A 12,439-nucleotide genomic window follows, 5' to 3' on the forward strand; every position below is an offset into this window, starting at 1 on the left:
GTTTAGTTAGGTTAGTTGGGCTGTTTGGGTATTGGGCCTGCTGATGTAATTTGGGTTTATTAATTGGGTTTGTAAAAAAACTGGACTGGGCATATATTTTATTTTGGTCTTTGTATTTTAATTGAGTTTAGGCAAAATAGGCCTATTACAATATCTTTCAACATGGGTTTGGGAACAAGACATGAAAATTAAATTTAAGTTTTTAATTAAAGTTGAGTAAATGGATTGGATTGTTTCTTTTTTTTTTGATAAAATGATTGGGAACTTTAATAATAAAACAAAAAACAAACAAAGCCCAACATTTTAAGGCCCAGTGTCAAGCAAAACGAATAAAACAATCAACAACACTAAGAGCTTCCTAAAAAATTAAAGAAAACAGAACAATAAATGAAAAAGTAAACAAAATCAGACCCAATCAAATCTTGAGACGGCTGGCATCCATTTCTTTCGTGTAGTCAAATCTTTCTCCAGCCTTCTGACGATAGCACTTCCCCAAGAAAGATAATATCTTTTGATATCTGTTTTGAATCCATCCCTTCCATTCTCTCATTCAGTCCGATTTTCTTGGTTTTCTCCTTCTTCAGTCAAAACACATACCAATCCAGATCTGCTCCCATCAGGTAAATACTCTCATCTCTATCAAGGGCTCTTCTAGCCAACTTATGCGCGTTCAAAATTTTTGATCTATAAATATGTTGAAAAATAAGATCTTGAAAGCATGATTTCTTGCTGTGAATATCGCTAATAATTGCCCCAATCACTGATTTATCTATTGAATTTTTCCGACATTTGTTGATGACTGTCTTGGAGTCTCCCGTGATTTTTATTGATGGCATTCGAAGAGCGATTCCTAATTTCATACTTTCCAAACAAGCGTACGCCTCTGCTGCAAACGTGGAGGAAACCTTCTTATGTATCACCGTCTTTAGCACCAACAAATCTCCATTTGGTCCCACCCTACCAGCCATGTTGCTGACTTGAAGCTTCACTTGTCAAAAGCTGCATCAAACTGGATCGCTGCTTTTGGTAAGTCCTCTTGAACTCCATACTTCCTGACCATAGTTTTCTGTTTCTTCAAATCTCTGACTCCCTCAATCTCTGCCATTTGTCTTTGGATGCTTTGCGCTATAACTCGACCTGTACTGTTTTTCCTTTCATAAATAAACTGGTTTCTAGAGACCCAGACCTCCCATAAAAGCATAACAAAACAGTCGACATTGAGCATCGTTTCCTTTCTGGAAAACCCAGGTCAGCCACTCCCAATAACTCTGACTTGTATTGTCCATGACCCAGAACAGATCTAACGATGTCCAAATCTCTTTTATAATAGGACAGTCTTGGAACACATGGATACTTTCTTCAGGCTAGGATCGACATTGGGGGCATTCCTCATTAGCAATAACTTTTCTGCATCTGAGATTAACAAAATTAGGGATATAATCCCAAGATATTCTCCAAATAGTCATTGTAATTTTTGGGGAAGCTGTAATCCCCATAATTTCCTGTAAAAGTTCTTAGATTCGGTCTGTAACAAGTAATCAGTAAGATTAAGAGTAGCCTATTGTAATAGTTTATGAGCGCTACGAACAGAAAATTCACCGGATAATTCTCCCTTCCAAACTTGGATGTCATCGTGCTCAGTCTCGACTAACGGCATCTGTAAAATTTTCTGGGCTGATTCAACTTGAAAGGTATTAATAATCAGATCCTCCCTTCATTTCCTATTTGAATTATCAATGAGATCTGAGACTAACAGTATTTCCCCAATATGTGAACTGCTTTGTCTTTCAGCTCTATCAATTCCCGGAATCCAACTATCCTCTCAAATAGAGATTTTGTCTCCCCTGCCTACTCTCCAGCACAGTCCTTGTTTGAGTAAACCTTTTGCTGCCCAAATGCTCCGCCAGGTGAGTGAAGGTAAATTTCCCAGCTCTGCCTTAAGAAAACATGATCGTGGATAATATTTAACTTTCATAACTCTGGCTAATAACGAATTTGGAAAATTAAGAAGTCGCCAACTTTGTTTTTCCAATAACAATACATTAAATTGAGCAAGATTTCTAAAACCTAATCCACCGTTTTCTTTTAAGGAACAAAGATTTTTCCACGTACACTAATGGATACCCTTTTTTCCATGTCCTTTCTGCCACCAGAACTTGGCTATAATACTCTCTATATCTTCACAAAGTGTTTTGGGTAATAAAAAACAAGCCATCGAGTAAGTCGGAATAGCCTGAAGAACAGCCTTGATAAAAACTTCCTTCCCTCCTTGTGATAACAGCCTTGTGCTCCAATTATCAATACATTTTTTGAGTTTTGTCTTTCAAATTCTGAAATGATGCTTTTTTCTTTCGACCCACCATTATAGGTCCTTAAGTACCATTCTGGTTCATTAGAGCTTCGTACCCCCAAAATATTGATAACTTGTCTCTTCTCCTCCTTCGTATTCTTGCTGAAAAAAACACTTGATTTTTCGAAATTTACCCACTGTCCTGAGCATGACTTGTATACGCGTAGAATGTTCTTGAAAAAGTTGGCTCCCCTATCTGTTGCTTCACCAAACAAAATGCAATCATCAGCAAAAAGTAAGTGAGATATCTGCTGACCATTTCTGCTAATCCTTACTCCCTTTAAAACACCTTTGGATGTTGCTAATCTCAGTAGGCTTGACAGCCCTTCGCCACATAAAAGGAGCAAAAACGGGCTAAGTGGGTCCGCTTGCCTAATTTCTCTAGTTGGGCAGAATTTATCTCCAATATGTCCATTAATAATAACTGAGAAAGAAACTGAAGTAACACACTGCATAACAAGATTTACCCATCTTTGGTCAAACCCTATCTGTAGCATAATTCTGTTCAAGAAACCCCACTCCACTCTGTCAAAAGCTTTACTCATATCAAGTTTAACAGCCATATGCCCTTTTTTCCCCAATCTCTTCTGCTTTAACTTCTGCATTATTTCATAAGCTAGTAACGCATTATCTGAGATTAGCCTCCCTGGCACAGAAGCACTTTGCGCCTCATCAACACATTTTCCAATAACTCCACTCAGTCGATTTGCAATAACCATTGCAATGATTTTATAGAGAACATTACATAGGCTAATTGGCTTAAATTGGGACATATGAGATGGACTAGAAATTTTTGGGATACGGACTATATTTGTGGAATTGACTGGACTTACCTCCTAAACGCCATTTCAGATCTGTAAGCAAAAAGTGGTAATGTCATCCCTAACAATTTTCTAACACTTTTGATAAAAGAGGGCTGGGATTCCATCTTCTCCTGGTGCCTTCGTTAGTCCCATGGCAAAAACTGCTTCCATAACTTCCTCTTTGGTGTATACTGCTGTCAACATTTGATTATCTTCCTCATAAATGCATGGTTTAACTCCTAATGTGGTCGCACTCCCCTATTCCTTCTGTTGAAAACAGCTTACTGAAATATGACCGTGCTATACCTTCCATGTCTTGCAATTCCCCCATTTCTCTACCATCTTCATTTTGTAGTCTACGAATGAGATTCTTGCTCCTTTGTGATGCTCGACCATGAGAAAAAGATGTGTTCCTATCCCCATACCTTATCCAATCAATTCGGGCCCTTTGCTCCCAGTAGCATTATTCTTTTTCAAGCTCAAAGTTTAAATTAATTTTTGTATCAATCAATTCCTCCAAAGTCTTATCATTTCTTTCTTCCTCAGCCTGCTCCGTTAGTTTTCTCATGAGAATCTGTTTTGTCTTCTTTCTTTCATTTTGGATTTGCTTAGCCCACCTTTGTAATCCATTTTTCAAAAAGTCTAGTTTCTGAATCAGCTCTCCTGTTGCGTTTTCCCACAAACTCCTTACTTCATCTTCAAAAGACTCTTCTAGGGACCACCACGCTTCAAACTTAAAACTGTAGCTCTTTCTTTCATCATACCTCTTTATGTTAATAAGGAGTGGACAATGATCTGACATCGAATGCACTAAATGTTGAACTCTTACTGTTTGGAACAAATTAATCCATGCCGCGTTTGCAACTCCTCTATCCAATCTTTCTCGAATGTTAGTCTCCGGCAAATTTCCTCTTTCCCAAGTAAACTAGCTACCTTCATAGCCAACATCATACAATTGAAATTCCTCAAGTACTCTTCAGAATAATTCCATTCTTCTCTCATCTCTAGAAAATCCTCCTGTCTTCTCAACTCCATACATGATTTCATTGAAGTCACCCACAACAAACTTAAAGAGCCATAGTAGTAGCTAGGCTTTTCAGTACGGCCCATGATTTGCTCCGATCCTGTGTATAAGGGGATCCATAGAAGCCTGTAAATCTCCACTTACATCCTTTCTCTTTATCATTAATGAGTACATCAATGTCTTTTTGAGAAACTGCTCAATGATTTATCAACCTCATTTCTCCATGCTAAGCGCAACCCTCCTATCGTATTTTCTGAATCAACTTCAATACCATTTGTATACCCACATCTTCTACGAACTCGTTCTGTCTGCTGTCTGCCTAACTTTGTCTCCATAAAGAAGACCATTTGGGGATTATGTAACCTCAGCATTTGCCGAAGCCTTCTGACCGTCCGTAGTCTCCCCAAGCCACAGACGCTCCAGCTTAAGATTTTCATTGTGACCGGTCGGCTTGCCTCTTGGCAGCCGTCGATGATAAAAGGTTGAGATCCATTAATCTCCTATTTCTTGTACTAGTATTGTCTCTCTCTACATTACTAGAAAGATCTTCCATCTCCCCCTATTTCGTTTTTTCCCCTCCTCACCCACTAAGGTCTCATCGTCTAAATCATGCTCCATTACCATATTTATCAAACTCGAGCCATATTTGCTCTTTCGCCATTGTGCAGACTGTACCCCTTCCTCAATACTGAACCCCAAAATTGGGTCAATAATCTTTCCCCCTCTTGTTTTTGAACTTCCTTCCCTATGTCCTGATTAATCAGATCGATTCTCCCCTATCTTCCAATCCCTTTCCCTTCTTCATCTTCTCGCAGCCATATACTATTCATAGAGAGAGCTCTTCGAGATTGCGCTCGCAAAGATAAATCCCAGCCCAACTCTTCTGTATCTGCCCCTGCCATCATTTTTATCTCACAGAAGGAATTATTATACCCCAATCTTCCGCAATAGAAGAAGAAAAGTGATAGCCTTTCATACTTAAACATGACATATGACCTAATCCCATTACATAAAACCTGCTTCTTCCTTTTCAAAGGCTTCCAGACGTCAAGCTGAACTCTTACCCTCATATAGTTACGATTTTCCTTTCCTAGATTTGAAGTGTCATATTCCAGGAAAGCACCTAAAAAATTGCCCAGTTGGACTGCTAGCTTTTCAGAAAATAATCCAATAGGAACATGATGAATTAGGACCCAAAAAGGAGTAAAAATTAACGATACTTTCAGTGGGTCTTCGCCTCTCCCCAGCTTATTCAATAGTAGCAGATGGTTATTAAATGTCCATGGTAAACCTTTTAGGACCCTTTCCATATCCATATTATGATAAAATTGAAATAGATACCTTTTGTCTCCCAGGTCTCGAATTTGGACCCCATAAACAGGATGCCATAGATTTGCCATAGTGCTTTTCATGGCTGGAAAATGAATTACACTTGCTGTTAAAAAATAACCCACAAGCTGGAACTCCCCCACTGCACTTTGATTACCCGGATCTGCTTGAATCTGTAATATTTCTTCTTATTCCTCATTTATTGATAATTGTGCTAATTCATTCTCCATTATTGCAGGTCGCTTACTAGACTAACACAGACACCCCTGTTACAAAACTCACAGAAGCAGCATAAACGAAGAAATCAAAATTGGCGACACAAAAACATAAAAACGAATAAAGAAAAACAAAATCGTGCCAGGCGGCGGCAGACCTAAAACGTGCTAGGGTAGCAGACTCATCATGATTGGATTGTTTCTTACTTACATAGTGATGTGTTTGTTTATAATATAAATTAGGGTTAATTACACCAATGTCCCCAAACCGTGGTCTAGATTCTAAAATGCTCATCAAACTTAAAAATATTTTAATTAAATCCTCAAAATACAATATGATGTAAAACATGTTTAAAAGAGTCAAATTTTAAATATATATATATATATAAGTCAAGCTAATATTTAATACTTAAATAGATAGTTAATTGATACAATATTAATATTGGAAGATACAATTAAAATATTTTGAGGTTTTCAAATCAATTTAACATATGAATCATAAGTTTTAGGCATAGTGAATTTAATACCCTTTTAAAATTTTATATCTTTACATATTTCAATCTCTCTTTTAAAAAAAGGTTAAATGTTATTGTTTTCATATCTAGATCGATTGAGATATTAATCTGAATCCCATTAACTTGTAAATTTTTAATAATTTATTTAGATAAACCGGTGCAACTTCCTTCCACAATAGCATCCTAACTACGAAGAACGTTATCAGTGACGACAGAGATAGACAAAGACAAAAAACAGAAGTCAAACTAGCGAGTTAAAACCAGCCCACCAACAAAGAAAGATGACTGGGCCGCCCACTTTCCCTTACATTTTGATAATATAATATATTATACGCCACCTTTGACTGCCTAATTGCGTTGTCCCCCCACTCTCCCTTCTCTTTATTACTAGTCCAGAGAACCCACCAACTGAACTGTCATTCGTGATGGAGGAAACACAGCCCGTGCCACGAGTAGGTGTAGTGCTGTTCGTGTTGAAGGGGAAATCGGTCCTCCTGGGTCGCCGCCGCGCCTCAATCGGTGAATCCACCTTTGCTCTCCCCGGCGGCCACCTCGAGTTTGGTCCGTCTCTCTCTCTCTCTCTCTCTCACCTCACATCTCTACTTGTTTCGCTTTCATTAATTAAAAAAAAAGGGCAAAATAATTGTTGGCAGGTGAGAGCTTCGAAGAGTGCGGAGCCAGAGAGTTGATGGAGGAGACGGGCTTGGAAATGGGGAAAGCAGACTTCTTAACAGTGACCAATAAAGTCTTCCTGGACAAATCCAAACACTGCCATTACGTCATCGTCTTTCTCCGTGCAGTGCTGGCGGACCCTAATCAAGTTCCACAAAACCCGGAGCCAGACAAGTGCGACGGCTGGGATTGGTATGACTGGGATAATCTGCCCCAACCTCTGTTTTCGACGCTTGACGAAATGGTACGAAGTGGCTTCAACCCCTTTCCCTCCACTTGACAGCTGCTGAATGAATACGTTTTCTTTTCTTATATATTGCTTGCGTATAATTGATCCATGGGTTACTTTAATTTCATCATGATGTATTCAGTGACCAATGTTGTTTGTAATATGAATCTTAGATGGTGAACTTTTATGGTTTATATTATGTAGCTAAGTGATTTCAAGAGTCAAATTTGCATGGATTTTTGGTTCTTGTTATCTGGATTTTAAGATATATGCAAGGTAGTGGAGTTTTAATGTATTTAACAAATGCAAACTAGTAGCTTCCCTTTAATTAAGAAAAAATAGATCTTTCTGAAGGGAAAGGTGTACCGCTAGGTGGAATTGTAAGGAGGTTGATATTTTTAAGCAAGATTTGGGATTCAAATATGGTGGACGAAGAAAATAATACTGAGAGCGCTTTACTCTCTATTTAGTGGTCTGACTTGGCTCGACTCTGAATTTAGTCGAAACACAATATGACTATTGGATACCAGACAAAAAAGAGTAAAATTGAAAACCCCTCGTAAATTTCATGAATGCTGAGATGCTAAGTTGTTATTATATATGGGCAGAATCAGCAACTTATGCTAATTCTCACTTTGCTCCTCCTGCAATGAAGCAAATGTCCTCGTTACCTTTGCTTCAGAAACTCATTTTCCCAGCCGTTGGAAATGTTTCGAGTCTTCATTTTTCCTAGAAGTATCTGTTTCCAATATAACCCTTCAAAGACCATTTCAATACATGATAAAACCTAAACAATGAAATGAACATATTTTGTGGGGATACATACTCGGTACTAACACTTGAATCCAAGTATTCTACAAACCCTTACATTTTGATTGTTGTTGATTGCTGTTTGTTATGCTTCACCACTTAATATTGTGCTCTTCTCTTGCTGGTTTCTTTCTATTTTATTTGTTCATCTAATTGTTTCCATTTATTAATAAATAGACGCATGGATTGGAAAAATTTACTTACTGTTGCCCTTGGACTTGCTGTTCTGCACATCTCAGGGAGGGCTAGCAGTCCCTTTTAACTTAACCAAGAGGAGTGAGCCATAGAAACATGCATTGCATATGCATTTGCATTTGCATTTGCGTACCAAAATTAAATTAGTGCCCATCACCTAAAATCCTCATCGTTTGGCCCAATTTCCACCCCAAAGCTAAGCTACAATTGAGGTAAGGTGAAGGGCCAGTTCTTCATTGTTTAAAAAAAATACTTCTGACTCCAAAAGCACTTTTGAAAGAAAAACTGTGCAGAACAAGTTGCTTTTGGCTGAAATTTCTAACTTTTCAGAAGTGTTTTTGAAAAGCACTTTTGAAAAGGAGCTGAAAAGGAGAAGTTAAAAATTTTAGCTTTTCTTCTCCCAAAAGTACTTTTGGTGCTTAATTACTTTTTCACCCCTCCAATAAAATAATATTTTTCTTTTTTCTCTTATGCTTAATTACAATTATGTTAAAATCATTAATTAAAAATAAAAAAATATTTTTTAAAATATTAATTACAAATATTTAATGGTTATATTTAAATATTTAAAATATAGTTTATATATTCTAATTAAATTTTATAAATAATTAATATTTATTAATTAAAAATATTTACAATTTATATTTTATATATTAAAATATTAACAAGTTATAATAATTTTTTTATATTATTACTAAAATATAATAATATTAACTAATTTAAATATGATTTAACTACATATTTGTTACTTGATAATAACATGTCTAAAATGGATATTTTATTTCTAAAATGGACCTTTTATTTATCAAAAGTACTTTTTGATAGCAATGTTAAACACTCAAATTTTAAACAAAACTTTTCAAAAGCACTTTTCAAAATCACTTTTCCAAAGTACAAAAGCACTTTTCAAAATCACTTTTCCAAAGTACAAAAATATATGGCCCGAAGTGTAATTCTACATATCTATGGCATCATCCATCAATGAGTGCATTGGAAGAACCAAATTACCACATGATTTGTTCTTCAACACAAAGCAATTAATCCTTTTACACTAACCAACCTCATTAGCTGAAATTTGCTTTCTATGTTGTGCTGTGCTGTGCCGTGCCGTTGCAGCTACTCATATGTTCCCTTGAAATATACATACATATATAATCATGAAAAAATATATATCTAAAACCCTAATGTTGATATCAGTTATTGTCTTGGGATTATTATAATACTATTGTCCCTAATTTACTAATATACATTTAATTACAAGCACAATCTCACACATATATCATCAATATATATGATCTAAAAGCTAGCAATTAAGGATTACCAAATATAATCAGATGAAAGAAAAGAATAATAAAATAAAGTCCATATAGTAACCTGTTTTTATTTCCTTCTTTGATCTGAAATAATATATATGATCATCATTCATTCATCAATGATGCAATGGGTTCGGACCAGTTGGTACGAGGCGCTTTTCGACGCCGTAGCGCGGATCAACCTCATTATCGGCCGGCTTGGTTTGTTTCTTGCCTTGATCTGGTGCTTGATCTCGATGCTTCTGAAACGGAGTGAAGTCAAATTTGGCAGCAGCAACAGCTTTTCTAATGATGAAAGGATTACGGTGAGAAGAAAGCAAGGAAAAGGTTGTGGGGTTGGGTTGTTTGCCACTGGTATTGGTATTGAAATTGAAGTTGAGAATGTTTTGGAATTCATGAAGCCATAACAAGAGAAGAGAGAGCCAAAGAATGGTGAAGATGAGCATGTGGGATACTTTCCAAGCCATGCATGGAGAATTTTGAGGTAGCACAAGGGCCTGAAGGGGAAGCATGCATGGAGCAAAAAGTACGGAAAACCCCAAGGAAGAGATTTTAATTGTACATGTATCGGCCAAAATATAGTGAATGGGAATGGGAATGGGAAGTGGAAGCTGGAGGAAATGAAGGTTGAAAAACTGTGGATTTGGTATTTGAATTCTAATTTATTGGACAAGATACAAGGGAGATTGGAGAGGGAGGGGGAAACACCCTTTCCCAATGAAAGTTTTCTTAGAAATCAAGGGAAAAAAAGGGTCATTAATTAATTATTAGTAAAAGATTGTCAAACCTTGAATGATATCAAGTTTGATAATGGTTATTATTACAAGATCTTTGAGGCAAAGGAGTTAATAATGAATAAAATGACATATTTATTTATTATCAGCAAGATGGTGTAGTGGTAAAATATATTATATTATTAACAGATAATTCAATTTTAAATCTTAGAGATAAAGTTGTTGAAATCGAATTAGATTGGTTGAATCACGAATATGTATGCATCATTTTGAATCAGGATAAAAAAATCGATTGAGCCAACGGTTGAATTGGATTTTATAATTTTTATGAATTTTAATAATTTATTTAATTGAGACCAAACTAATCAATCGGATTAAGAATTGATGACTCCTAATCTAAGTTTAAAAACATTATTTAGAGATAATATTGTTGAAAGTTTAAAAAGGATGTTTTTATATTAAATTCCATTAAGAGTAGAATGGACATGAAGGGTATATTGAATTATTGATTTGTTTTGAAATTCATGATGGATGCTGATGCTGTTTTGAGTGAATGGCAACTAATGAAAAGGGTGGGGATTGTGCAATCCACATTTTCTACGGACAAAGCAATGTATTAAACAGTTTCAGCAACGAATACCAAAAAAGACAGAATTGGCTTATTTAAACAAGTTACTTTTCTTCTTACATTCATTTGATTTTGAGTTTATTGAATCCTTAAACTTCAAATAATTTTAATTACATTCTTAAACTATCAATTAGATTTAATTTATAAATGACACTTCAGATCTTATGTTATATAATTTAAAATGAAAAATTTAGAAAAAAATATGGTAAAAATAAATGTTTCAAGGTTTTTGAAACTTTTATAAAAGCTTTATTGTTTACCTTCTTTTTTTAGTTTTTACTTTTCAAATTTATGCGACAATGTTATATTTCTTTAAATTTTTCATATTAAACTTACCTGCATAAGATTTGATATATCTTTTAACTAAAGAAAGGACCTAATTAATGTCACATTGATAGTTCAAGATGTAATTAAAACATTTTGAAGTTTGAGAAACCAATTTAAAATTAAAATCATATTTTAGGGATGTTTATGCGATTAACTCATATTTTTTAAATAAAGAATAAAAATATATATCATATTTAATGTAAATAATATTTAAAATAAATAATAATTTATGAATAGAAAATGTTGGAATCATAATTTTTTGGGCCAATAGTATAGTATTATAAAAAAGTATCTTTGTACAATGTTTCAAAGATGAACATATTATAGTACTGTATGTTATAAATCTTTAGTATTTTGATTATTGCAACACTGATATAAACTAGCCTTTGGTATTGCATGCATTGCACGTGAATGTACACATTTATATTTTTATTATTTTTGTACAATATTAAATATGTATGTTTGTACAATGTTTAAAAGATAGACATGTTGCACATCTATACTTTTCATCTATATAAAATTGATTGAAAATAACATAAGAAAAGTGCTTGGCAAAAGGGGCTAAGGGATTGGGCACTTCTTCAAGCGTTGCAATAAGTAGAATAAAACAGGGGACATAAAGATTGTTTACGTAGTTCGGTTTTCGTACATTTGCGGAGTTTAGCTCAATAAAAATATATTCGGGACCACAAATCCGATGAGGAAAAATTTATTTTTACTATATTTTTATGGCCTACAATTTCATGGAAAGATTTCGTGAAATTTTTTTTAATAAATTTTGACATTTGGGCACTCAATTTAGTCAAAAGGACTAAATTGTAAAAAGTGCAAAAGTTGAGTTTTATATGTTAAAGGTATTTAATTGTTATGGAACTATAAATTAGGGGTCCTTATATGGTAATTAGACAATTAGTTAGTGATGGACAAAAATGGACATGAGATAAGTGAAATAGGATTTTTTTAAGTAAGGGCATTTTAGTCATTTAGTAAATAAATATAATTAAAAGGGAAAAAGATGTAAAAATTGTGTTCATCATCCTTTCTTGCTAGGGGTGAGTAGTCGATCGAATCGAATCGAAAATTTTCGAGTTAATTGAGTTTTCGAATCTCATTTTATCATCCTAACTTTATTTGAAGTTTTCTCGAATCGAGTCGAGTGAGATGGAATTCGAATCGAATCGAATCGAATATATTTGTTCGAGTTAAATTTTAAAAAATAATTTTGGGTCCTTGTAACCATTGTCACCCATCGTAATAAAATTTGACCACCTTAATCAAATTTTTTATTAACTTTC

The 12,439-nt window shown here is 34.8% G+C and overlaps 2 protein-coding genes across 9 annotated transcripts; one reads left to right on the forward strand and one right to left on the reverse strand.

The window, feature by feature from the left end:
- The first annotated feature begins 363 nt into the window (after positions 1-363).
- LOC107920002 (nudix hydrolase 1) lies at positions 364-7,363 on the forward strand. 8 transcript variants are annotated; one of them, XM_041110250.1, is made up of 8 exons: positions 367-620; positions 811-1,026; positions 1,177-1,248; positions 1,331-1,691; positions 1,792-1,907; positions 5,745-5,894; positions 6,386-6,797; positions 6,890-7,363. In XM_041110250.1, the coding sequence occupies exons 7-8, from the start codon at positions 6,662-6,664 to the stop codon at positions 7,186-7,188; spliced, it is 435 nt and encodes a 144-aa protein (XP_040966184.1). In that variant the 5' UTR covers positions 367-620; positions 811-1,026; positions 1,177-1,248; positions 1,331-1,691; positions 1,792-1,907; positions 5,745-5,894; positions 6,386-6,661; the 3' UTR covers positions 7,189-7,363. The 8 variants fall into 8 exon arrangements, with proteins under 8 accessions (XP_040966178.1, XP_040966181.1, XP_040966184.1 ...); XM_041110246.1 differs by having other exon boundaries at positions 374-620; positions 1,792-1,917; XM_041110248.1 differs by having other exon boundaries at positions 374-620; positions 1,336-1,691.
- A 2,144-nt stretch (positions 7,364-9,507) lies between these two features.
- LOC121225785 (CLAVATA3/ESR (CLE)-related protein 13) lies at positions 9,508-10,106 on the reverse strand. Its single transcript, XM_041110251.1, has one exon. The coding sequence runs from the start codon at positions 9,965-9,967 to the stop codon at positions 9,572-9,574; it is 396 nt and encodes a 131-aa protein (XP_040966185.1). The 5' UTR covers positions 9,968-10,106; the 3' UTR covers positions 9,508-9,571.
- Between the last annotated feature and the right edge of the window lie 2,333 nt (positions 10,107-12,439).

The sequence above is a fragment of the Gossypium hirsutum genome, chromosome D13, assembly GCF_007990345.1.
Source record: "Gossypium hirsutum isolate 1008001.06 chromosome D13, Gossypium_hirsutum_v2.1, whole genome shotgun sequence".
Classification (NCBI taxonomy): Eukaryota; Viridiplantae; Streptophyta; class Magnoliopsida; order Malvales; family Malvaceae; genus Gossypium; species Gossypium hirsutum.